The following is a 27,736-nucleotide window of genomic DNA, read 5'->3' as shown; positions in this document are numbered from 1 at the left end:
GTTGAAAACCCATCAGGTTTATCAGAGAAGGGAAGGGCTTCTCACCAGCAGAATCTGCCCCAACATTCACGCCTGGAATGAGGGCTTGACAGGCTGCTCCCGCTTTTCTCTGTTTGGCCAATCAGAACCAGCCCTCAGGGTGACAGTTGGTTGTTGACTAGATTTTGGGTTCAGAGTAGAGTTGGTGAATGAGTCTGACAGGGAAGGTCAGACAGGTTCCCCTCTTGAGTGAAAGAAATCATTTGCCCTAACTGTAAGATCATTCTCTTGAGGGAGAATTCTAGTTAAGAATTCCAAGTATAAAAGCCAGCACAAGCTGAAACTCGTTTATACAGCCATGATAGAACTGAGGGTATGTTTTTGGCAAGAGTAAGTGGGTAGTAAGTGGAGACTCCCATTCAAACCCAGTGAAAAAGGGTTAATTCTTCTTAGGACAAGATTAATTCCACCCCAATGTCTAAAGAGAGTTTGGCTCTGAGGAGGACCGTGGGTCTGTTGTAAAGGAAAACCAGTTTTGAACTAGCATCAGGAAGCCTGAGTGGTAAAAGGGAACTCTGAAGAAATATTGTTGTTGTAACCAAAGTATTAAATAAAACACCTCTCACTAATAAGGATTAAGAATATAGAAACTAAGCTGCAAGAAAACTATTTTGTCTGTTACTTAAAAAGTGTTCTGTTCTACCAACAAATTTTACTTCAGCTCTTTCATTCCTTGACTGCCCTTATCCCATCCCTGCCTGTTCAATAAAGTTGTTGTCTCTTTTGAACATTATAGTCTCCAGTGCCATTTCTAACACAGAGAAAGAGGCTCCTGCCTTTTCCCCATTACATTTCTGGGCTGGGCTAAAAAGGCAAAATTATAACTGCTTATTAGGGTGGGACACAAAAGTATTTCAAAAACTACAAAGAGACACGCTACTTGGGGCTGCTCAACCAAAGCAGGCAAACTTGGATTTGGGCAGGAAAATCTGCCTCAGAGTGGGGGAGTAAAGGGGGGGGCATGTCCATCATAGCTCCAGACCACCCTTTTGCAACCGCAGAGTCTTTTTAACTGCTGACTTCTTCTGACTCCTACCCTTTTACTCTGGAACCATTTTCTTTTCTGTGAAAGCCCCATCTATTCTATTGGAGTTCCAGTGGAGGACATCTCACCCATGCCTTGCTTCAGTAAAGGTGGTATTATTTTCTTTGCTTCACTGTCATTTAAACATACACTAGCTCATTCAGGGGATTCACACATCACATCCCCATCAAACTCTAAAATCTCTGGTAAATGGCAGGCACAGATCTCTAACTTCTTGTGATATGGACTGTGTACAAGTGAATATTCCACTGTTTGCCTATGTTTGGGTTTGTGCTCTAGTCTCAGTCCCTCCATTTGCCTGCTTGTAGTAAAAACCTCATTCCAGTTCTTAATTGTTATGATCTTGATTTGCAGCTGTTTATAACATGGAAAATGGGAAGGCTAATGCCTCAGTGTGTTGGTCAGTAATGTTTGTGCTGTAGTTTCTGGCCTATATTTTCATTGCTTTGCCATTGTTCATCTATTTAGTAGTAGTAAAGCATCTTTATAGTCTTTAAGTTTTGTGTCTCATTAATTCCCTGTTGCAAGAATTTTGTCTAGTTAATTCCTCACTGTATTTGTCAAACTACTAGGAGGTAGTAAGTCCAGGTGACTTGCCCTCTCTTCCACCCCACTCCTATGTTTCATGGAAGCAATAATTAGCACCACCCACAAGATCCTGGTATACATAGGAAGAGATCGCCACTTGTACGTTAACTCTGTAGGTGCTACTCTGCACTCTAAGATGAGCTCAGAATACTGTCATTAGGGAAGGTGTTGCAGATATCCAGTTGGATAAATTTGGGAAACAGAATGGTTTCCAGTTGGCAAAGGTGGCAGACAAGGATGCATCTTATCTCCCTATCTGTTCAACTCCTATGCAGAGCATAGCATAAGGAAAGACGGAATAGATCTAGAAGAAAGTGGCATGAACATTGGCAGAAGGAACATTAACAATTTGAGATATGCAGATGACACACCATGTTACTGGCAGAAAACAGTGAAGACTTGAAACTACTGAAAAAGGTTAAAGGAGAAAGTGCCAAAGTGGGATTACAGCTGAACATCAAGAAGACAAAAGTAATGACTACTGAGGAATTACACAATTTTAAAGTTGACAATGAGGAAATTGAAATTGTTCAAGATTTTCTATTCCTCCTCTCAATCATCAACGAAAAGGAAGACTGAGACTTGGAAAAGCAGCTGTGAGGGAACTAGAAAAGATCCTTAAAGATAATGATGTCTCTATGGGGACCATGATCTAGATAATCCAAATTATAGTATTCCCCGTTACTATGTATGGATGTGAAAGTTGGACAGTGAGGAAAATAGACAGGAAGAAAATTGATTCATTTGAAATGTGGTGCTGGAGGAGACTTTTGCAAATACCATGGATGGCTAAAAAGACAACTAAGTGGGTTCTAGATCAAATCAAGCCTGAATTCTCCCTAGAAGCTAAAATAACAAAACTGAGGCTAACATACTTTCTGGAGTCTGGAGATAAAACTCTCTGGAATAGTCAATAAAGCTAGGGAAAATGGAAGGCCTAAAGTGAGATGGCTTGGCTCAATAAAAGAAGCTACATCCTCCAGTTTGTAAGATCTGAACAAGTCTGTTAATGATAGAACGCTTTGGACGTCTTTCATTCATAAGGTTGCCATAGGTCAGAAGGGACTTAGTACATAACACACACACATCACCCTGTGCAGACAAAGTATACGTTAAATTGACACATTTAGTAGAATATAGCAACCAGAGCCTGTTGTTCAGGAAATAGTTCCAAAGTTCTAAAAATGCAGTTTTTATACTTCAAGTTGGAGCAGCAGAGCTCATCACTGAAAATATGCCTTCTCCTCACTTAATCTTAGAGCATAAATTTAGTGTATGAAAGTACAAAAATAAACCAGACTTTATACTTCAGCATGGATTTCCTTGCTTATTCTTGCTCTGCAAATAACTGGCAGTAATTGTTTTTCATTGAATTCCCAAAAGCTAGTTCCACTGACAGAACCAGTCAATAAAGGCATCATGCCTCCTTATTACTTCTATTGGATCTATCTGCAGCCTTTAACACAGTAGACCATGCCATCCTGTTGAGGTGTTTAGAAACAGAAGTGGGCATCAAAGGATGTGCCCAGGACTGGTTTAAATCATTTCTCTTGGAGCGGACTCAAAGGGTGGCCGTTGGAGATCAACTATCTCCAGAATGGGAACTATCTTGCGAGGTTCTGCAGGGTGCAATCTACATAAAACCTTTAGAAGAACTCATTCGCAGCTATGGAGTTGGATGTCATCAATATGCAGACGATACCCAACTCTGTATCTCGCTATTCAGGTCCCCACAGGATGCAGTGGAAATCTTAGATCACTGCCTGGCAGCCGTGGTGAAATGGTTGAAAAACAACAAATTGAAATTGAACCCAGACAAGACCAAAGTGATGCTTGTTGGGAAAGCAGAGATCTTGAAGGACATTGTACTCCCCACTTTCAATGGAGTTCATCTGACCCTTGCAGACTCAGTTAAGAGCCTAGGGGTTATACTGGATCCAGTGTTATTTCTAGAAAAACAAGTTAAGGCAGCGGCAAAAAATGCTTACTACAACCTCACTCTGGCCTGGAAAATGGCTTCTTGACACGGCTGACCTGGACACTTGGATCCATGCTATGGTAACATCAAGGTTTGACTATGTAATGCTCTATACATAGGTCTCCCATCTAAGTTAACTAGGAGGCTGCAATTAGTGCAAAATGCTGCAGCTTGACTTATCAGGAGCGAGCAGGAGCATGAACATCATTCCCATCCTACAGTCGCTCCACTGGCTACCCATCAGTTACCGTGGTCAGTTCAAGGTATTCGTTATTACATACAAAGTTCTTCACGACTTTGGTCCGGCATACCTACAGGACCACCTCCCATGTTCCTCCACAGCAGCTTCGCTCATGTGAACAGGGTCTCCTGCAGGGGCCAGGCTGCACACAGGTATAGTCAGCAGCAACCTGTACATGAGCTTTCTCTGTGGTGGCCCCTATCCTGTGGAATGACCTGCCTGAGGAAGTCAGAAGAGCCCCCGCTCTCCTGGCTTTTTGTAAACAATGCAAAACCAAAGTATTCAAAAAGGCTTTTTACTCAAATGGAAGGGCTGTATTGTAGGGATGGGGTCTCAGATGCTTCACTAATGAGTTAGGGACCATAGACTTTATCACTATATTGCCTTACATATTATCTGCTGCTTTAAATATGTACTCCTATGTACCACCAGGGCTCCATGTTGTCTAATGTTAGTCCTAGAATTGATTATGTTCTGCTTCAGTATTTTTTCTACTCTGTATTGGATTCTTGCTAATACTGTCTTTTAAACTTGTATCTATTTACTCTATGGTATTGTTTATGATATGTCCTTGATACTGTATTGAAATGTACTTGATACTGATTGTACTAATCTCGTACTGTGTAATCCGCCTTGAGTCTCAGTGAGAACGGCAGACTATAAATGACTAAATAAATAAAATTCACCAAAAACAGGAAAAAACCTAAATCCTTTTTGGTGAGCAATAAATTCATATTCTCAAATAAAAGGTACAGTAACAAAAAAGCCACTTTGCAGAAATATTTATATCACAGTCCAGGGGTGGGAGTGGGGGTGCGTGTTCCTCACTAATTTTAGTACTTCATTTTTTTGGTTACATCTGAAAAGTTTTTATAGAAACAGTATACCAGGACCAGAAAGTTTGTTTTTCTAAAAGCCACTAAGTTTTATAAAACAGCTCCACCTAGTGGTGAACAGGACAGTGCACTAACAGTTGAATTAAATCAAAACTCTCCTTGCCTTTTGGACTTGATATGCAGCTCAAGGTAGGACACAGTATGCAAAGACTAAAACATGCACTGATGTTCATCACTGATTTATGAATAGGGGTGTGTGCAAGAAAGACTGTGATAGCATTTCAGACATGAAGGAATGTTAAATGTTTTGTAACCATTCCTTATGGAGCTGGAATGTAGGACGCTCTTTCTTATCCAACATTTATCACAAATATTAAACAAACAGGACTTGGAATGGTAAATCAGGCAGAAATAAGTCAAGGTACGTGCCCCGTCTCCTGGGGGTTCATTTAACTCTATTTGAAATTAGACAGATTACACAAACCAGCTTTAGAACTCTTGAAGGCTATTATCACTAATGTTGATAAATAGTAATCAGCATTTGGATTTTGTAATCAGAATTGTCTAGAGTTTATCATGCCAAGGTTTCTTTGTATCTCTTGTTACCACTTTTCATAAATAGCATTAACCCAACAACTAAATATGAGGAAGAAAACTCAACTTCGCTTTCTAATCAATAATGAAAACATCATTAGTTCAGAAACCAGCAACATGCCTCTGGTTCAGAAACGTTAAAAAATGCACGTGTAACTTACACATCCCCTACAAAACTTTTTTTTAAAAAAAGATCGGGATGGAAGGAAGGGAGGCTTCAAATACAAATGGAAACTAAGGTTTGCAAGATACTAAATTCTGGGCAAAATATGTAGCCTTGATTCTCTTTCACGTGGAATCCACTCAGCCACGCTAATTAATGTGTAACAAATACAGCCATTGCTTCAGACTCTCACTCCAAATCAGAGAGCTCTAGAGGCGCACATAATGGGCCACACAACTGGACTCAAACTATTTGCTGTTTTTTTCCTGCTGAACAGGAAACATGTTCACACCCAGTTACCACTAATCTTTTAATTTGAACTTTGCTCATGTTACCCTGGCTCTGTTAATACATAGCTCTTTTTAAATGGCAATCTTGTTTATGCCAATATGTGACTACACAGGCATTTGTGGGCATCTCAAGGCTACTAAGACAAAGGATGCATTGTACTATATTTCTTTATGCACAGAACAGCACAGCCACACAAACAATTCCCATCGCTTTAATTCCCATTGCAATGAAAAAGGTGAGCAAATTTAATGGATGAAAAAAATCAACATAAAGAAGTTAATTCAGCTCTCAGCTGAAAGGAATATACATGCATAAACACAGGAAGTTGCCTTATATCAAATCAGACCAATGGTCCATCGAAGAAGGTATTGTCTACTCCAATAGGCAACAGCTCTCCAGGGTCACAGGCAGAGGGCTTTCATATCACTAACTACCCAATGCTGGGACCTTTGGCAGGAGAGCAGCTACTCTGCCACTAAACCATGGCCTGACCCCTGAAAGATAAAGGTTAATGGAAGGGCCAACTGAACTAATACCTAACAATATGATCTATCATTCAGCCAAGGAAGTGGTCAGTGATTGCTGGCATCCAATACTGCTGAATTTAGTTCACTGCAGTGGTTGTTTAAAAGTTTCTGATCTGTTAACACCTGTGTGATTTGTATGCACTCGTCTTAGCTGATCTTATAAACAGTTACTCATGAGTATGACATGATAATCCAGGGAACAAATGACTACCATATACTTTGCAGAGATGAATTAACCGGAGGCAAAGTGAGCATTGCGGAATTCAGGCAGAAGTAACATGAGCAGCCTCATGTTGAATTTATTGCTTTTTATTAATTTTGCACAATCTGGTCCACAAGTCTGCTTTACTTCGGTCCACTACTGCTTTACTTTACTGAAATAGCAAGCTGTCTTAAATTGAATTTTTCAATAAAAGGAATAAACCACTGACAATTTTCTGCAAGTCTTTTCGATGGCTGCTCTTCTTACTTCTGTCATTCTTCATTGGTTTAACTCCTCCAGTGCAGCTCCCTTTGAAAAATGCACAAGACTCAAGGGCTGTTGAACAGATTTACTCAGACTGGACTCTTAGATGCTCAAGAGGAAAAAAGGCACAGATTAAAAGATTCCTGTGACTCCTGAACATAGCATACGGATCTTTGCTTTTGACAAACCAAAAAAATACTGCTAGGAATCATTCAGGCTAAGAAATACAAACTTTTTTTCCCTTTGCCATTAGTTGCCTTCATTAAAATGGAACTTAAATTAAATTTCATTATATAAACATATGAAATAAAGTCAACTTCAGGAAGATTTTTTTCCTATGTAGAGTCCTCAGTATTCCACGCAACGTCTCATTAAACATGTACTACAAACTCTATTCCAGTAGGCATTGGGGCAACTGCGAAGCGCACAAGTTCCAAGACCTCTCAGTGCACTGAGGCAGTGGAAGAAATCCACTTAATTTCCTGCTGACAACGCCAGTAAAACAGGAGAAAAGGCTGGAAGCCTGCAGGGGGATCCATTCAGATGTAGTCATCCTCTACTGGCTCCCCATTAACATCACAGTAATGGATGAAGATAGCTACCACCCGCTGGAACACACCTTTCTTCATCTGACGAAGCTCCGAGATCTCTTCACCTATTGTTTCCATGCAGATGTCTGCTGACAACTGTCCTTTCCTCCGAGGGGCATAAATCGTAGCTAAAATTGGTGAGAAGAGAGAATGCAAGCAATCAGAGTTCACTGGAAACCACACTGACTTTATTTGCCATAAGAGAGAGACTATTCACATTTACATATAAACAATACAGAGAGATAAGTAAGAATCAACCTAACAGTACACCATACTAGTTTTAAAAAACTTTATCCTAAGGAACCGTCCGTTCCTTTAGTCTCAACAAATGCTGCTGGATTTTTAAAACTTTCAACCTGATATATCTATAGCCCTTTCTTCTCAAGTTGCATTACTTCACTGTGCCCAGAGCTATGTTAGTTTGCATAAACTTGGCAAAAATCGCACTCTTTGGGTTAGCATTCCTGAAAATTTCACCTCAATTGTATGGAAAGCAAAAAAATTACAGCCAGAAATATGTTTTCCATTGAAATCAATGAAAAGGAATGCAAAATTTGTGGATTTTAGTGTTAAAAAGTTTACTTATAACAATCTATGTCCCACATTCTCTCCCAGTATCACAGCAGTTAACATTAAGATAGCCAGATTTCTTTCTATTTCTCTTTGCCCATCACCACCTTCAAAAATGTGGCTGGTATTTCTTTCCCAGTTGTAAAGGCTGCTCAGGGACTGTAGATTTGAAGCCTGTTAAATTAAGGGGCTGATCTAGAGTAAACCAACAGTAGATCCCATACAGACCCTTCTAAACTTTCTCTTCAATCCAGCGACAGAATTCCAAGTTCTAACTTAACTGATTAGCAAAAAGTGGTGTTTAATAAATGATTGGTTACAAGTAGGGGTATGCAATCCAGGATTCATGATGAACTAGCAAAATAGCTGGATTTATGCTGATCTGGCATAATCCCAGATTGGATCTGGAGAGCCAAACCATGATGGGCTGACTTATTTGACAGCCTAGCCCTCAAGAAAAGACATATAGCCAGCAGAGCAGTCAGCAAGCAAGCATTTAAGCGGTAGTGCAAAGTGGAGGCAAGCTTCTTACTGTGGCAGGAGAACAGCATGAGGCTGTCGAGGGACAGGAGGCAGCAGGCAGAAAGCATGGATTCCCGTCCCATCACTCCACATCTGCCCAGTCTCCAAAAGAGCCTTCAAGCTGCTGCCAACCGCCTTCTAAACTTTGCAGCTTCGGCAAGCATTACCTCCCCCCACACACACACACACACTTCGGGTTGGGAAGTTTCTTTGGTTTGGCATTGGGGTTCTCTTTTTTGAGATAGGTTCCCTTGCTGTAGTTTGGATTCTGTTGGGCTTTGTCGGTTCATATTGCATTGGAAGTCACATTTGGGCAGGGGGTGCCTTTGCTTAAGGTTTCTCTCTGCCTGGTAAGCCTTGGAAATGTTTCCTCCATAGGAAGCAATGGAGAGTGGCTGGGGGCACGTTGTTCATGGGCCCATAGAATTGGACCCCGAGGTCCAATCTTTCTGAAACTTGGGGGGTCTTTAGTGGATAGGAAGGAGTACGTTCCTTGCAAATCTGGTGGAGTTTGGTCAAAAAATGTCTCTTCAGCCACTCCAGATAGTTTTCCTCACAGGGAATAATAAATACAGGATCTTCTAACCAAATTGGAGAATGACCCAGATTTCAGGGATACTGAATTTTTTGATATCCCTGAAATTGGATCCAGATCAGCTGAATTTTCTTTTTTCTTTTCTTTGTACACTTCTATTTGCAAGTGATCACCAGGGGTAAATGTAATTACTGAGATGGTTGGATAACTTTCTAAAGTTATCTAGTGGATCTGGGGAGGGCAGCACCGGTGATTTGTACTACTTCCTTCCTTTTCTGGACTCACACAAACACCTTCTTTTAACAACAGTAAGTTTATCGACTCTTTTACAGAAGCATTAAAATGCTTATTTTGGTTGGCAAGTAAGATGCTGTACAAGTGTATCACTTTACACTGCTGAGCAGGGTTGTAGTTCCCTTAGGAATAGCTACAGTTTCACAGAACTGACAGAGAGGTAGACCGATTCTATCTGGGAAAGAGTGACTAAACCCTGGGATATGCGGTCCCTTCTGTATTGCCTTTATCACACTGACAGAAATACTTGAAGTGTGGACTTCACTTGTTCAGTCCCTGCACTTCCCAAGTCCGTTCCCCCTTGGTCTCAGGAAATAAGATGAGGTGATCTCCAGATCCTGCCTTGATCCTCCCATGAATACCCAACCTACTGCCTCACTGAAACAGACGAACCAGCCCAGCACAGGATACCTATTCCTATACCTATTTCTATCTCAGGCTAAGCCCTACCGGAGTGGCCCATCTCCCTGCCAACTACCTCCCCTCCCCCGTACAGGGGATCCGCAGCCTCTCAGTGGCTGGAGTCTGCATACACACCCCAGGATCAAGGTTTGGCATCTTTCACAGATACCCAAAACATAAACGAGATTAAAATCCCCATATCAACATACTCAAATTTCTTATGTATAAAAACAGATAAACCCAATACGAATTACAGAAAATCACCAATTCAGCAGCCAACAAAACTGTTCCAACTGGTGTTGAAAGGGCAGCAGTGAAGTTGTCCCATGAGATTCAGAGAATGCAAGTGCTGCCTTGGACCTCTTTGAAGCGGAAAAACAAAGTAAAAATTCTGTAATAAATAAAGACTAATATATTTACTAATCTACAGAATACGAACTGCCCAGAGTCCTGGCAGAACAAACTGCTTAACTGTCACAGCACAGAGTGAAGTCTCCCTCTCAAATCCTAATGAGCAGACAGGAATGTACAGTCATGTATTCGAATTAAATTGCATAACTGAGCCATTGGACAGTATTTTGTATACATAATATTTGTATCTACTTACTTTTTTCATCATCCTCAAAGTCGTATCTGGCATAGCCATTAGGTTCTGCTGTTCTGAGAGACCTCAACCAAGGAAAATCTGTAATCATGGAATAAGGGGCTCCATCCACAACACCTGCAGAGGCGTAGAAAAAAACCTCTCCTTCACCTACAACAGTCTCACAATCTTCACTAAACTTAGTTTAGCCTTAGTTCAGATGATAACACCCCTGTGCTGACGTCCACTCAGGAGTATAGAGTGTGTGTGTAAGGGAGGAATCATGCTTTCTGGTCCTGTTCCCACCAGATGTTCAAGACAACATCTACAGTGGCATGTGCACAAGGACACTGATCATGTGCTACGCTGTACTCTGCATTTTTGCATAATGCATACTACGGGTTCATAACCTGACAGCATTTGAATGCACAGGAATCTACAGGGAGATGTCTCCCCAAACATGTGGAATCTGGGCACAAAAAGGGGTGGGCCACCAGGTGCAGTTGCATCCTTCACAAATACATGACACCCTTGATCTAAATCCGCCAGGTTTATGAGGGTTGAGGCAGACAAACCATCCAATGGGCCCTTCCCAGTGTGTGTGTGGGGGGGAAATGTGTGCCCAACCCTACCCTGATTACATTTTAACCACTCTGCCCTGTGGGATCAAGGTGTTTGAGGTGTAGGGTGCAATACGAGCTGCCGTTTATGCTTAATGCTGTGTCACTTGATTGCTACCAACGTTTTATTTTATATATTTATGTTGTAATCTGCTCTGCGCCTGCTTGCAGGGAAAGTGGGCTATAAATAAATAAAAGTAAGGAAACTTTTCATAAAGAAGCAAAGTGAAAGACAGGCTCGAAGTCAGATACTCTAAAAAAGGTTGCACCATATATCCAAATTTACATTTATGTTTTATACAGGTGATTGATGGAGCATTTTTGCATCTGCTTGTCTGGCTGTTGATACATGTCTGTTTGAGAGGGAATAGGCTGACTTATGCCCATGCCATTCTACCGGCAGATTTCTAACTCTACCACTAAAATGCATCTCTCCCCTTGCCCCCATTATGCAGGACTAGAAACAAAGCCTGTTGTGGGGAAAAATACAATGAGCTCTAGAAAGGGGAGAGCAGGCAGGCAGGCATTCCCTCCTCCTCCATCACTGATCCTGGCCGGAGAAGGAGTGGGGTGAGCATTGCCACCTGCTCCACACCTGATCTCAGTGACATGAAGGGGTGGTGGGCTTTGCTACCTGCTGCATGTCTGATACAGGCCGGGTAAAGGGGGGCAGGAATTGCCACCTGTCAACTCCTGATCCCAGCTGGGTGAAGGGAAAATGGGCATTGCCTTCTGCTCTGTGCCTGATTACGGCTAGGTGAAGGGGGGCAGGCATTGCTGCCTGCTCCAAGCCTAATCCCAGCTGGGTGAAAGGGGGTGGGCATTACCACCTGTTCCTTGCTGGGTGAAGAGAGGAGCGAACACAACTTTCTGCTCCTCACCTGATCGCGACAGGTGAAGGAGGACGGTGGGCTTTGTTACGTGCTCCACTTCTGATCCCAACTGGGTGAAGGGAGTGCGGGCATTGCTACCTTCTCTGCTCCTGATTCCGGCAGGTTGAAGGGGGTCAGAGATTGCTGCCTGCTTGGCTTCTGATTCCAACAGGGTGAAGATAGGGTGGGCATTGCTGTCTGTTCAGTGCTTTATTCCAGTAGGTTGAAGGAGGTGGGCATTTCCACCTGCTCCACTTCTTGTCCTGGCTGGGTGAATGGAAGAAGGGAATTGCCTCCTGCTCTGTGCCTGATCCCACCCAGGTGAAGGCACTGGGTGGGCACTGCACCTGCTCCACTCCTGATCCCAGCTGGGTGAAGGAGGTGGGCATTGCCATCTGCTCTGCTCCTGATCCCACCTGGGTGAAGGGGGGTGGGCATTGCTACCTGCTCTACTCCTAATACCAGCTGGGTTACAGCAGGGGGTGGGCATTGCCACTTGCTCCGCTCCTAATTCTAGTTGTGATAAGGAGGGGGTGGGCATTGCCATCTGCTTTGCTCCTAATACCACCTGGGTTAACATGGGGGATGGGCATTGCCACCTGCTCTGCTACTAATACCAGTTAAGGCCAGGGAGGGGTGTGCATTGCCACTTGTTCCGCTTCTAATACCAGCTGGGTTAAGGCAGGGGCAGGCATGGCCACTTGCTCCACTCCTAATACCAGCTGGGTTAAGGAAGGGGTCAGGCATTGCCACCTGCTCCGCTCCTAATACCAGCTGGGTTAAGGTGGGGGTGGGCATTGCCACCTGCTCCGCTCCTATTACCGGCTGTGTTAAGGTAGGAGGTGGGCATTGCCAACTTCTCTTCTAATACTAGCTGGGTTAAGGCAGAGAGTGGGTATATCTACCTGCTCTGCTCCTGATCCCAGCTGCGTGAAGAGGGGGCATTGCTACCTGCTCCGCTCCCAATATCAGCTGGGTTAAAGTGGGGGGCCGACACTGCCACCTGCTCCGCTCCACATAACAGCTGGTTAAGGCAGAGAGTGGGCATTGCCACCTGCTCCACTCCTAATACCAGTAGGGTTAAGGTGGGGGTGGGCATTGCCACCTGCTCCACTCCCAATACCAGCTGGGTTAAAGTGGAGAGTGGGCATATTTACCTGCTCTGCTCCTGATCCCAACTGCGTGAAGGGGGGCATTGCCACCTTCTCTGCTCCTAATATCAGCTGGATTAAGGTGGGGGGCAGGCACTGCCATCTGCTCCGCTCCTAATAACAGCTGGCTGAAGGGGGGCGGGTACTGCCACCTTCTCTGCTCCTAATATCTGCTGGGTTAATGTAGGGGCGGGCATTGCTACCTGCGCCACTCCTAAGACCAGCTGGTTTAAGGCGGGGGTGGGTATTGTCACCTGCTCCGCTCCTAATACCAGCTGGATTAAGGCAGGGGGCGGGCATTGCTACCTGCTCTGCTCCTAATATCAGCTGCCTGAAGAGGGTGGGTACTGCCACCTGCTCCTCACCTAATACCAGCCGGGTTAAGGCGCAGGGAGGGCATTGCCACCTACTCCGCTTTTGTTCCCTGCCTGGGCTTCCCACCATGGCATGTTTTCTGGAGTGATATGGTGAGCTACCTGGGCTTGCAGCAGTGCCCTCTGGTGGTGCACCAGAGTATAAAGTGAGTTGTTTGAAACACACTTACTCAATTATATACTAAGGTAACACAAACCATTTTGTTGAAACAATGCATGCATAGTTGTTTTCTACACCGAATGCTCACCTTCAAGAGTATAAATATCTCTCCCCCAAGGATACTTTGTATATTTTTTCAGGTCCTCTTCTGTTCGTGTGGCTTCAGGGAAGAACTCATACTTAATCAGCTCTCTGAAGGAGGAACAGAAAGAAGAAACATGGATAGTGGGAGATAAAAATCATCAACTTGAGAAATTGTGATGATAGACCAATTTTCTTATTGTTGGAAATCTGTTAAAATATCTGCAGAATAACATATGAATACATCACTAAAGATGTAAACATCATACAGAACATTTATTATACTTCAATCTACCTTCTACATCTTCTCAACTCACATTTCTCAAAAGTACCAGGGCAAGCAACTGATACCTCAGACCTATCTTTGAAATTAATTCTACTAAATTCAACAAACCCTATGTAAGATTTTTGTTCTGTGCATATATAATATCATTGTATTTAATAGCCAAGAATGGGCCTCTGTGCAGATTGGCAATTCCACACAACTGGCCCAGACTCTGACACAGTGTTCTGCAAACCTGGAAAATCCCAGATTTGCAGGAAGAAAAAAATTTAAAAGTACACTCACCCTAAGTTAATAGGCAAATCTGTGCATGTGCAAATGTCCCCCCCCCCCCCCGCCCACTGCTGGAGTTCAGTCATCAGTGAGATCACATGAGTGTACATGAGCAGAGAAACTGAAGTGGGTAAGCCAAAAGATGGGATGGCAAGCCAGAAGCAGCTATGTGGATGGGGGTTGGGAGCTGGACAAAAGGTGGGAAATTTCCCTCCCCCACAATTCCTCATGGTTTCCCACTTGTACAAGACCCTATTTTGAGAGAAAAAGCAGCCAGACTTACTGATTAATGTTTGCTATAGTGTCCATCCAGCTGCGAATGCGCACCTTATTACGAACATTTGGAGGGTTACTGAACTCATGAATTATACAGATGTGGTATGGATATGGGCCGCTAAAAATCTTCTGTTCTAGAGTCAGTGTGTCAACCTGTAGACAAAGGCACATTGAGGTTTTTTTAACTAAGAAAAAGAGCAAAGTGCCCCCCTCAGAATAACTGGGAGTACAATAAGTACAATAAGTGTCAGTGATACTACAGTATCCTACCCAACCTACTTTGTTTGAACACCAAATATATCTTTCATGAAGGAACAGAATGCTTACAATATTCCTGTTCAATTCAGTAAACTTAATCCCCAAATCAGACAGATTCCTAATCCCTGAATTAGGTACTCAGCGTGTAACATACTTCAAGAATCAGCATTAATTTCCATACGTGCAATTCTGACATTAAAACATACAGAGACGAAGTGAAACAATACAAGCAGCTTCATCTAGGTTACGTGAACGCCACCTTTATACCTGCTGCATTGGCCGAAGGTAAATGATCCTGTTTCTTTCTGGGGGCATCCGCAATATTTGATCCAACACTTGATCCATATTTAGTTTTTTACACTGAGCATAGTCAAATCGATTGACAATTGGCGCATTCTCTACTTTTAAATGCTTCAGTACACGGCATCTGGTAGCTACAAATTACAGGGAAATAAAAAATGGTAACTAAGCAATAGATATACAAACTAACACATGTGAAGATTTAATTTTGGATTTAGCCATATGCATTCATCACTGCCCAAAATGGATCTTCCTCATTACAAAAGTCTGGTGGCATAAAGTTAAAGTTGTTCTGTTGCACTGTCAAAACATTTACAAACCACCATACTGGTGGACTTAATTTTCACTTCTTTACTTTGCTACGTCAGAATAAGGAAACAAAGTTAAAAAGCTAAGCATTCCTCAAATCTGTGCTGCTGTACTCTTGCTTCCTCCATTCTTGCGCCGCTTTGCTCAGCTCTATTTCTGATAGCCCATCAACAGCACAGGAAGCCCATAGGTGCAAGGTATGGCAGATAGTTCAGCAACCGACAAATGACACTGGATAGACTTTCCAAGGCAGTGGAAACGCAGTTCACAGGGCACCTTCCACCTCCTATATGATTAATAGTCTTAAAAGGAGATGAGGATGAAGAATGGAATCTTCTCAGAATTTATTTCATGTACCTTGTGTTTCTCTAACCATCATTGCTCAGATAATTAAATGAGAAACTATCAAGTGCCAAGCTTGGAGGAAAAAAATCAAGTAATAATAGCCAAATTCTTGACAATCAAACATACATACCATGAATAAACATCATTTTAGGGCAGTCTTTCAGCACCAGGTCTGTTATGCCACAGTTTGTCAACGTGATTCCAACAAGGTTTTTGGATTTTAGTGTCAGAACCTGGAAGGGAATTTATTTTTAAAATTATGGATCACTATCTGAACACACAAACGCGCGCACACAAAATGGGCTGCTAATGTCCTGTGGAAACAAAAGCAAAATTGTTCTCTTCCTTCAAAAATGGGGCAATGTTCAACAACACAAAACTCCACAGATCAAATGGCTGGATGGAGGGCATCCAACATTCTGTACTACTGTGGCCTAACTTCTTCCCTCTTTCCTGTTGGTATTTCCAAAAGTCTTATCCATACAACAGACACTGATCAATTCATGTTGCAGGGGAAATGGGTATTTACGGTCATTATACACAAAGTACTCAGGAATACAATATGTCCGCAAAGAAAAACAGGAAAAAGAATATGCTTGAAATCCTCCAAGATTAAATTATCTCAGAAGTACTGTCAAATGTGATCTGACAGTGATTTTTTTTCAGTTTGCTGGTGTCCTTTCCAAAAAATACAGGCAATCTTCACAACCAAAAAAGTTGTGGTGGTATTGAAGAGCAACCAGTTGTTTAGGTAGTCAAAAGGCTGACAGGTAAGAGGACTTACTTGTACATGATCATCTTCAATCACAGGATCACTAGTGCTTGTGGACTTGTCTGCTGTCCGTTTTCGCTTCACTGCATGCCGGGGCTTTGGTTTGGCTGCTTCTGGGGTGGGTGGGGGGCAAGAAGACTGAAGTCAATTTTTCTTTGGGGCACAAAATCGCAATAGTATATCCTGAATGGTTGCTTAGAAAGCAGGGAGAAAATAATACCTTCCAGAAGAATAGTTCCAGAATAGTGGACTAAGTAGGATAGAGGAACTTACGAATGGTATAAGTGTTTTTGTTCCTTAACTGAACTTCATGCACCAAAATTGAACTTCATGAAATCTCTAGATTAGAATCACCAACTTAGAAGTGCCATTCTAAGCAGGAAACAATTCCCACTAACTTTAGAGGTGCTTACACCCAAAACCAAAAACATGTTCAAAATCAGGCTTTATGAAAAACACATCGACACCATGCCAGATGAGCTTGGTACTGTTCTGTAATGTTCTTCTTTCTGCCATATTAAGATTGAATTATGTTGCTGTACTTCTAGCAATCACAAAAGGCTCACCACTTTAAGAAAGGCCAATCACTCTGAATTTCTAATTTGTTGGACCCCAAAGCACAGCTCTGCCTTGCGGAATGCATCTTTCTTCTCTGTCCCTTCCCTGCTGAAGCACCCTCTGCCTCCCAGCCCACAAGCTGCTTCTAAGGGTCCATGGGCTTTCATGGAGAGTGTAGGGCACAGCAAACAGCACCATCCTTCTATTACGCCAGTGAAAAGGGACCACGATTTCAGAAGCACACTCAAAAAACAAGAGCTCTGTTATCACCATCTCAGTCAATCAACTATTTTTATATTTCTAGTGATGAGCAGAAGGATGGTAGTGGGGTAGGGGGGAAGCATTTCTACTAACAATAGTTTATTCCTTTTGCTGTTTTTTCACAGCTATGTTGCCATGTTTGTTCCATCCAGTCCTCTGATACACTACTTTTATGTAATGAAGCCTATGTAAATACAACCATACCTGACTGAGACACGAGAGGCACATGGGAAAGTCTGCTTCTGGCTCTTGTTACTGGCCTGCGGGGGTAATCTTCATTATACTCCACTTCATACCTCCGTTGTTGAGAGGTAGTGCTCTGTTGCTCATTGACAGACCCAGAGACTCTCTCATTAGTCCTCTCATTGCTGGTCTCCCCTGGAGAACCACAGCTTGGTAATGTTCTCAGTGAGAATTCTGCCCCCTCCACATTTGGTCCATTCACACCACAAGTACCACTAGTAGATGGACATTCATCATCAGACACCCCGTTAGTCCTCCTTTGTTGGCTCTGGGGCATATAGCAGGAACATCTGGAGCAAAAAGAACTCTCCTCATTGTCATTCTCATTCAAACTTTCTCTTTTGCAGAGACACTTCCCAGGATTCTCTGCGGCTGGGGTCTCACTAGAATTATTAGCCGTCCTTGTGTCATCAGGGCTTTGAGAAGCAGCAGTGCCTGAAGTCCCTGGAGGTCCTGTGCTGCCACCACAGCTGGAGTAACAATCTTTGTTTTTATTTCTCTCAGTCGTCACGTCACTAGCCGCCTTCATATCTGCTTTTATCTGCTCACTAGTGACTTGACAGCCCTTTTCACAGCTGCTCTCCTCAGAAAGAAACAGCTTCACCCGGTTGGCATTGCATCTCTTCCGCAATGGAGCTTTACCTTTTCCACTCACTACAGCAAAAATATTGGATAAATGGTAAGAACATTAAGAGGTGATGTAAAAAGCATGCAACACATGGCTGCAGCTATCAATGTACATAACTTTTTTTAGGTATCCTACAAGGAGCTATCATTAGTAAACTGTGATACATTCTGAGCTGAAAGCCTAGGATAAGACACTGTGCAGCTATGAAAAGGTGTTTCCCATATCACATAGTTGTGGTGTCCTGAAACTGCTGAGACAAATGGTATCAGTCAGCCAGTTTAGAAAGATCACATTTGTTTGATACAGTTAGCCATTGCTTACAGTACCTATCTGGTCAAACTATAACATCTTGCTCAAGCGTATCAACCCTACTTTTATTTGATATGAATTTTAACTACCCAGGGCATTTCTTGGAATAGCTGACAGCAAACAGAGTTTGTTAGGGTCTTTCCTTCTGATACACTCAGACATTACTAGAGAAGTAGTATTTCTGGAAATTTTGGAGCCACGAAGGGGAAAATTTTTTTATATAATGGAGAAGGGGGGGGGGGGATGGAAACTATGAAAACTTAAGTTTTCTATCAAACTGAGGTTTATTTACTGATTCAAAAATATACACATCATATATAACTTATTTAGCATATAGATGGGTACCTTTGGCATATTTATGGAAATCAAAAGTATATATTTGTTTTCTATAAGAAAAATTGCACGCATAGCCAATACTTGAGAAAGAGTTGCAAACTGCTGCACCCTATGCTATCCTAGCACATATATTTTTAATTTTTGCCATCTTAGTGGTAGGAAAAATAAAAACAGAAGGTAGAAGAAAAGCAGAACTTTCTCACAGAGACCGAACAGGTAGGACTATCAGCATGTTTGGATATTCAGCTAACTCTATAACATGGAAAACACTGAATTATTTAATAATGTATTAAACACATTATAAAATATTAATTCTTGCCAAAATTGTTTATGTTTAAACAAAAAAATCTTGGAAATGTTGCATATATCCATAGTGTAAATATTTTCCCCCAATGTTCCCAAACATTTCCTGATACTTTCATGCTGGACATTTGGACATAGTGAAATACTTTGTAAGACAAGGTTTTCTTAAAAAGAGAAAATATCCCATGAGAGATTTTTTTCCAGCATTCCCCAACTTTTTTCATTTCCATTGGAAAATTTGGGAGGAAAGTCCTAGGGGGAGAAAAGGGAGATAATTTTTCTGAGCTCAGGAAAAGGCATGAGGAATCCTTGACAAAAGAAGTGACACTTTTTCCCTTTAGCAAGCACCACTGTTATAAATGAAGGGCTGAAATCTGCACTATTATAAATGTGAATGGCATATTCATAAATATGAATCTGCACCACCGTTATACAACAGCAAGGATTTGCACCCCTCCCACATTTGTAGACAGAAATGAAGATTTTGCAGATCTGCTTAGCTTCCATTTTAAGTTGGGATAAACTGTGCAACAAGAATAAGACACTGAATAACTGACTACTTCTATCAAGGAAACTGGAAAGGAGGAATTGTGGTATGAGAGCAAATAAGATAAATGTAGCAGGGAAAATAAAGAAAAAGCTAACTGCCTCAGCAATATCAAAAAGGAGCATACTAAGAGAAACTAAGACGAACAAAGGTAAAGGCTAGACAAAGCTCTGACAGACTGAAGCACAATGATACAACTGCTAACAGTTAACAATATCCCAAGAGATGCATTAAAGGGAGACTAACTAACAGCGTAAGAAAAAAATAGGCAAGCGGCAGACCAAATCCACCAGAAACAGTGACTGATGAAAACTGATAAAATTCCACTGAGGCGAAGTAAGGAAGACAAACTGAAAATAGTAAAGCCAACACAGAACTGCAGATGTTCCATTATACTCAAATGGCCACTTGATATGAATGACTTTAATAGAAGGGTTTTTGTTGTGTCAGGTTGGACAAAACAACTGAGGCAATAAAGGTCACTGGAGACTATAATAATCTCTGAATGAAAAGTCATAGGTTCATCAAATCATTATTCAGTTTTTTAAAAATAAACAAACTTGTTAAAACTCAGAAAGGCATCCACTTATAATAAAACTTCTGCTCTAGAAGCCCAATCTAATTCATGACAGTTACAAAAGAATAGATATAAACAGTACTCTGCTGTCATTCTTGACTGAATGACGCAGAATTTCAAAACATACGGGAAGAGGATTCTGTCAGAAATAGATAGACCTTCTAGAAGGTCTACGGTTGATGATATTTTCCTCCTACATGATAGGAAAGTGGTATATATATGCATGAAAAAGCAACAGAAGATTGCTTAAAGGTAGGGCATTTAATCAATCACAAAAGCCAAGTACAGTATTTTCATATAAATACCAAAGACTGCCAATGAAGGGACAGAGTAAACTTACCTACATAGTAAGCTCCCATTCATGCATCATATGCTCATACCCCAGAAAGGACTTGTTTTACTGCATACATGAAACAAAAATATGCAAACTCTCACCTGAAGGCTCCCGAATTTCCACAGGATCTCTGATTCTCTCTTCTCCATCTGAATAACTTTGTGCAATGCTGTTTGTAATGTAAGATCTTGACGTCGTCATGTTTTCATCTTCATCTTCACTATCTGAGTCATGGACAGTAATAGGTGCTAGGTTTACATTAGGCTGAAGGCCACTGGGCCCTGGAAAAGAGTTCCACCAACAGATCAGTATTCTTGCTTTTATGATTTGCCTTGGCTAAGCACCTTATTCTTTTGGGGAGGGGGCGGCAGTTCTAAGAATATGTCCAGACCAGTTGGGATTTGGACAATCCACTGTTATACCCACTGAAGACCACATCATGCCTTACTTTATTCAAGCTTCCTTCCAAAGATTTTTTTCCAGGTCAACAGCCCTTAACATTCCAGTAAAACACAACTTGGAAGAACAGGGAGCAACAAAACTGCATGTGCTCTATTACTATTATATTTTTATTTATTTACTTCATTTACACTCTGCCTTTCTTCCCAATGGGGACCCAAAGCAGCTTGCATTGTTCTCCTGGTCTCCATTTTATCCTTACAACTACCCTGTGAAGATGATTAGACTGCGAGTGTGTGACTGGCCAAAGATCACCCAAGCAATCTTCTATGACTGAGTGGACATTTGGCCGTGCACCTGCTGGATCTTAGTCCAACACTCTAACCATGATACCACACTGGCTCTTTGGAGTTTCTGTAAATATTCACTTACAGCCATTTAAATCCATCTTAAATTTCCAAGGCATAAGCAAGCAAACAAACAAAAAGCACTTATTTTCATCCAAAAACCTATTTGTGCTATCCAATGTGTTCTGTATTTGTAGACAATGCATTCACTTTGAGTGGGTTTTTGTTTTTGTTTTTGCACAACACAAATTAAAGCCAAAATATCTTTTGCTGCAACAGAGATAACAATTCTGACTGAAACTCGGACAACAGGCTCCTCCAAGTATTTACCCTCATGTTCCTAGAAAGGGGTCTGCATGTGTATAAACTTGGTACAGCACTGAACATTCAGGAATGGGCAGACAGTCTTGTTGGGGAAACAATCTTAGAAGAAACTGAAATAGCAAGCAATGGGGTAAAGAAAGAAGGATGGTTTGAACACAGTAAAATAAAAGTGGAAAGCATCAGCATTTCAAGTATGCTTAGAAAATTGAAATATGGATTGCATATAGCGGGACAAACATTCAGACTGAAACAACAGCTCAGAGTGAGGATTGTGTTTTTTTTCTGTATTGATGCAGAGACAGCAGTGATGGCAGCAGTGCCACTTAAAAATAATCTCTATGTTATTGATATAGGCCAGGATTTTACAATTCTCTTTGGTTCCTTGATAAAAGCCACTGAAAGCATTTATCCTCATCTGAAACTACAAAAGGAATGTCAAACAACTTTGGAGTACTTGACATCATCTGTTAACACCTTAGCATTTACCTAACAACTACAACAACAAAAAAGCACTGGTTGGGCGTAAGCCAGGTTTCAGCTGGCAAGCATATGTCCTTATGGTGAGAAACACACAAAGAAATGGAACTTTTCAAAACATCAGAAATTTTACAAAAAGAATAAGCTTGCAAAGCCTATAAACGGGACATTTTTAAAACAATTTTTTTGCTTCATTTATACCCCACCTTTCTTCCCAATGGGGACCCAAAAACTTATAACATAGTCCTCCTCTCCTCCATTTTATCCTCACAACAACAACCCTGTAAAATAGGTTCCTTTTAGAGAGTAACTGGCCAAAGGTCACCCAGCAAGATCCCATGGTTGAGTGGGAATCTGAACTTGGATCAACTTAGATCTGAGTCCGACATTCTTACTAGCACATCATGCTGGCAGTCACTTTTTTGTTTTTACAGTAATGGTGGTGGAAAGCGCTGTCAAGCTGCAGCCGGCTTACGGTGAGCCCATAGGGCTTTCTAGGCAAGAGACATTCTTGGTTGCTATGTGGAGGCAGTTTGCCATTGCCTGCCTCTGCATAGCAACCGTGGTCTTCCTTGGAGGTCTCCCATCCAAATATTAATCAGGGCTGAGTCTACTTCCAAGATCTGATGAAATCAGGCCAGCCTATACCATCCGGATATTTGATTTGATTTGAAAGGCAGTGGGAGGAAAGATGCGTAATTATTTCCCGCTACTCTCATGTTCAAAATTATTCCCGGATGCCTTTCTGCACTGGGGGTGGGAGGATGGGGTGTAGATCTACCAGGGCCACATCCATTTTCCCTTGTGAGAAGAAAAGCCACTGGGAGTGCACAATTTTGACTGGGATGTCTTTAGGGAACCAGTAAACCTACCCCATTCTGCTCTCTTCATCTGCTTTGGCTCTCAGAAAAGAGACATGGTAAGGTTTGCTTCAGCAACGTTATGACCAACATCATCTCCTGCACAAAAAGTGGTTGACAGCAAGGATGCCTGGACAATTCACCAACACTCATTCAATCGCCTCTCTATATTATCAAAAAGGTGAATTGACAAAAGTGAAATAATGGCCTTTCCAGGCCCACCAAAACAAAACAGGTGACACATACTCCAAATGCTGTTCATTATATGACATGACCACTTGGTAACAAAACAGGGTGCAGGATCAGAGGGGGATATTGCATGAACTTTAAGAAACCCACCCTCTCAGTCCCTACACTAGCAATACTGAGATGATAATACTGGCCTGCCTTACAAAAATACTGCCAAGATTACATTATCCCATAAATGAAACTATCTAAAATGAGCATTCAGTACGGCTTGGTTTATTTATTTCACTGTTCTTAAAAATACTTTATTTTTCACTAAACAAAAACTATTGCTCCGTACCACAGCAGAAAACAGAAAGGTTCAGTGAGCTAATGAAACTTGCAAGAGAAAGAGAGCCTGACATGAGTTACCTGCTTGTTCTTCATCGACTTCCATAGGAAGAAGTGCCTGGTTTGTTGCAGAGGCTTCGCTGTGACTTTCTGCTAGAGCAACCCCGTCTTCCTGTACCACCTCCTCCATATCATTCAGTGCTGCAAAGGGAGATAAGTACCACCCAGACAAGAAAGATGAGTCAGACGAAACAGTTCACACATGACTGCATGTCAATCTTAGGAAGTATTCAAACTTCAGGGAACACATCTGTCTGCATCCAGGAAAACACACAACTCTTTGGTAATTTGGAAGATCTGGGTCTAACTTTCGATAGCTCTATGCTATAAAGGCATCCATAGGGGATTCTCAGGACATAAATTATAGCCTTCAAATGAAAAGAAGAAAAAGAATCTTAACTGAGGCAACCGAATGTATTGACTTTCTAGCTACAGAAAATGTATGATGTTTACATTGCCAAAGGCAACATTAAGTTTTGTTGGTTTTATTAAGTGGAAGTAAAAGATGAGCTGGTTTAAAACCATATTGCTGTGGCAAAAAATTGCATAGGCCTGGAAAGCCACTATCCTGCCAGGTCAAAAGAAATGGTGTGTAAAACTATGCACATATTAGAAATGGAAGTGTTACTAGACATTTTAGAGATGCAACTGCACACATTTCAAAAATTCATTTTTCCCAACGGACATTTAAATAACAAAAAACCCTTACAACTCTCAGTTATCCACTGATAATTTTGGGTATGAAATACACACCATCAATAATTGTTAGGGAGGAAATGAAAAATAATGAAGTGACACTGTTCAGGTTTACCCTCTGCTGCAATCTGCTGTTCTTCAGCCTGCTCCTCCTGCCGCAACTCATTTTCTTCATTCTGGTCATTTGGCTGCTGGTGGTTGTTATGATGTATGTTCGCATTATTGTTCTGGTGGTTGTTATTGTTATCATTTTCATTATTGGAGTTTTGATTGCTGACCAAAGCAGACGAAACACCAATTCCTGTGCCGGCACTCAGACCTACTCGAGCACATCCCTGAAATACAGCAGAGGTCTGATGGCAACTTGCTCAGGCTCCCAAAAACCGAAACACTCACACATCCCTGACGCCTTCATTTTTAAGACATCACAACAGGCTCAATCCAGCGTCTCCCTTCTGCTAAACCTCCTGCCATTGGATGGAGTCAGTGGCTTCAAGGGAATGCATGGTTTCCCATACAGAGAGAGACTTGCAGGGCGAGTGACTTCACATTGCCAGGCGCTGCTGTAATTACCTTTGTGACGCCTGAGATCTGAGTAAGCCCTTTCTGATCCTCTCAGCTATTTCAAACCTCCTGTCCTAAGAGGGCAGAATCCTTCCAGAAGTCCTGCCTACTAAGGCAGTTCAGAGAGATGAAATGTACAAGACTGCTGATCAAGATGTTTTTAGCTGTACAAAAGTTACAGCTCTATTACCTTTGAGTTCAATATCAAAAGACAATCTACAGCCGAGATCAGGGAGCTTTTATCAAATCATTCGTATATAACAAAAACATTCAATTTATACACCACCCTGCAGGACAACTTAAGCCCACTCAGAACGGTTTACAAAGTGTGTTGTTATTATGACCAGAAATATGGTCATGAAGACAGTTTGCAGCTGAATGAACAAAATGCTGGGAGAAAGCAGCCCCCGTCTCCCCCCCCCCAAGCTTACTGTGCCTTGCCTTTGTTTCCCTAGTTTTCCTGGCCCCTCCCTCCTCATTCCCATCCTCTTGGAATCCTCTCCTATATCCATGTGTCCCCAAGCTCCTGTATTATTGCTCAGTCATGTTTCCAGCTAGTAGCTCGGCTCATTAGCAACAGTTAACTAGGGTGCACATATAATGGTTAAATAGCTGGATTTATGCTGATCCAGCTATGCTGGTTCAAAATAGAGAATCCCAGATCAGATCCAGGAAGCCGTATTCCAATGGGCTGGACTAAACCAAGTTTATTTGACTTAATCTGACAAACAGAGCTGCAGGCTGGCTTTTTTTTCCTTTTCAGGCTTGAGGGGAGGCAAGACCATATCCCTCAACCTGTACCCTCACAGCTTCCCATGCTCTCAGCTGGCTTCTCTCTCAGCATATCTGCTACCTCATGTTCCCTCTGGCTTCACCCTCTCTCTTGTCATGGTGTGGAGCTTGCCTGCACTTCACACCTCTGCCCTGTCATTTGCGGCTGCTCCAACTCTGTTATGACTACCTGCTCTTCTCTGCAAAACAAGGGTTCTTCACAGAGAAAAGCAGACAGCCACAGCAGAGGTGGAGCAGCAGTGAGTGACAGGGCAGTAGCACAAAGTGGAGACAAGCTCCGCGCACAACAGGAGAGTGGAGTGAGATGGGGGGGGGATCCAGGAGACAGCAGGCAGAGTGGACTCCCATCTTGCCCCTCCACCCCCACCCAAGCTCCAAAAGAGCTCTGCAAGCCACTGCCAGCTGCCTTTTAAACTCCGCATCTCTGGCAAGCCTCACTGCTTCACTTTGGTTCAGCCTGGGATTCTCTGGTTTGACACTGGGGTTCTCCAGTTTGATATTGGTTACCTTTCTGTAGTTTGGTTCTGCTGGGCTTTGTTAGTTCAGCTTGCATTGTACTATTATAATTAATTGGAGTGAACTAGTTTGCATATTCAAGAATTATTGTGTTATTGTAATTATTGTGAGGCAGTCACTCAACTCATTTTAATTAATTTGTTTAAAGCCAAGCAACTGAAAAAATATTAATTAGATGTTTTACAAGTACATGCCAGAACATGTGTGATATATTTCATATTATTTTAGAACTTAAAAAAAATATTTAGAGCAGATTTAAAATAAAACAACACCACTGACCTTGGGAGGTTCCCGGAACATCTGATCCAGAGAGATGAACTCCAGGCTTGGCAGTAGCTCAATAAACTGACTAAAAGAATCAAGTTTTATTGCGTGACACCGTACCAAGGTGAGATCAAACAACCGAGTCCATCTTGAGTGATCTATGGAAAAAGCAGACAAGTGGGCTTACTGCAGGATTTCTTACCTAATGTATTTTCCACCAACTCCTTCCAAATGCAAGTAAGTCATTCATCCGCCCTCACCACTTTAAAGAATTTATCTATTGCTACTGTTCTAAAAAGTTGTATTTTTTATATTACTCTGATGCACCCACACATTGCTGAATTCAGATTACATTTTTAAGCATAGCCACAGAGGATCAAGCGTAACTAGAGAAAATTTCTTAAGGTAATTATGTATTACAAACACAAAAATGAACTACTTTCACTTTGGATGACCATATATTTCAACAATGGGGGCCTACTGTTACTAGTACTATACATAACAGGACTATAACAACCACTAACTGTGATCAGTTTAATTACTGAAGAAAGGACTACAATCAGCTAGTATGCAGTTTAGTTTTTATTGGTTCAATACCTGTGATCCAACTGCTTGGGTTATGTAGATGTGGACAGTTGTATATGACGAGATATTTAATGGAAGAGAAGACTTCATTCACCGCTTTCATTCCAATGTCCGTGATGATTCCTGGATTTTCAACTACATCAGCTAAGCCATACTTCACTAGATCTGCATTGATCATTTTACCTAAAAACAGAAAAATAAAGATTTTAGCAGCGGGCTCCTACCACCACTACAGAAATTCAGTATGGCTACAGGTTGCAATTACATTAATTACAACTGTGGATGACATGCTGAAAATGGCAAGCCCCAAACAGGTAGAATAAAGCCCTAAAAACAAACAAAAAACAACTATGAGATGCTTCAAAAGGTGAGAAACTCACACCCACTGAGCCTTTATTTGGGATTTCACTCATGAATAGTCTTATTCCCCAACGTTTCTAGTGCAATCCCTCATGCTTACAGTACACTACACTACAGGCGGGATCAGGCTTGCTACTGGATTCCTAAGTAGTGGTTGGATAAGAAGCAATGTAAAATAGATGACGGATAGACAAAGTCAGCTTCTCAAGCCATCGCTCGATCTAACTGAAATTTCCCCTCCTTAGCCTTTTTCGTGAAGTGAAATAACCCTTGCAGTGACAACATTGGGTTTGGTTGGGAACTACGCATGGAGGGAAAGAATCAGCTCCCCTCTCATGCTTTCAAGCCCTTCCTTGCTTTATAGAGAACTTGTTAAACGTGACCCTGTTGCCCTCAAGTTGAATTGTGCCCCATCTGAAAGAGTGGCAGAAATAATGGGCTGCAGATTTGAGGGTGGGAAGGAGTGGGGCATGGAGATGTAATGACATTCCGAACAACCTCCCATCTCATGCCCTGAAACAGGTCCAGAGGTTAAGAACATA

The 27,736-nt window shown here is 41.9% G+C and overlaps 1 protein-coding gene across 3 annotated transcripts in view; it reads right to left on the bottom strand.

The window, feature by feature from the left end:
- Positions 1 to 6,006: 6,006 nt before the first annotated feature.
- Positions 6,007 to 27,736, bottom strand: part of FBXO38 (F-box protein 38) — a 35,366-nt gene continuing 13,636 nt past the window's right edge. For 2 of the 3 annotated variants that reach the window (XM_054978266.1, XM_054978265.1), the window contains exons 10-22: positions 26,847 to 27,017; positions 26,265 to 26,407; positions 24,229 to 24,448; positions 23,439 to 23,558; positions 20,536 to 20,715; positions 17,362 to 18,054; positions 16,351 to 16,451; positions 15,697 to 15,799; positions 14,880 to 15,046; positions 14,362 to 14,507; positions 13,530 to 13,633; positions 10,289 to 10,402; positions 6,007 to 7,486 (exon numbers count right to left, since the gene is read on the bottom strand). In XM_054978266.1, the coding sequence (XP_054834241.1) occupies positions 7,308 to 7,486; positions 10,289 to 10,402; positions 13,530 to 13,633; positions 14,362 to 14,507; positions 14,880 to 15,046; positions 15,697 to 15,799; positions 16,351 to 16,451; positions 17,362 to 18,054; positions 20,536 to 20,715; positions 23,439 to 23,558; positions 24,229 to 24,448; positions 26,265 to 26,407; positions 26,847 to 27,017 (2,441 nt within the window). In that variant the 3' untranslated portion in view covers positions 6,007 to 7,307. The remainder of the gene's footprint in view (positions 7,487 to 10,288; positions 10,403 to 13,529; positions 13,634 to 14,361; positions 14,508 to 14,879; positions 15,047 to 15,696; positions 15,800 to 16,350; positions 16,452 to 17,361; positions 18,055 to 20,535; positions 20,716 to 23,438; positions 23,559 to 24,228; positions 24,449 to 26,264; positions 26,408 to 26,846; positions 27,018 to 27,736) is intronic. The other variant, XM_054978267.1, reaches the window with a different exon arrangement.

The sequence above is a fragment of the Eublepharis macularius genome, chromosome 4, assembly GCF_028583425.1.
Source record: "Eublepharis macularius isolate TG4126 chromosome 4, MPM_Emac_v1.0, whole genome shotgun sequence".
NCBI classification, from domain to species: domain Eukaryota; kingdom Metazoa; phylum Chordata; class Lepidosauria; order Squamata; family Eublepharidae; genus Eublepharis; species Eublepharis macularius.
Note: the sequence above shows the minus strand (reverse complement) of the source record. Positions and strands in the feature narration are given on the sequence as shown.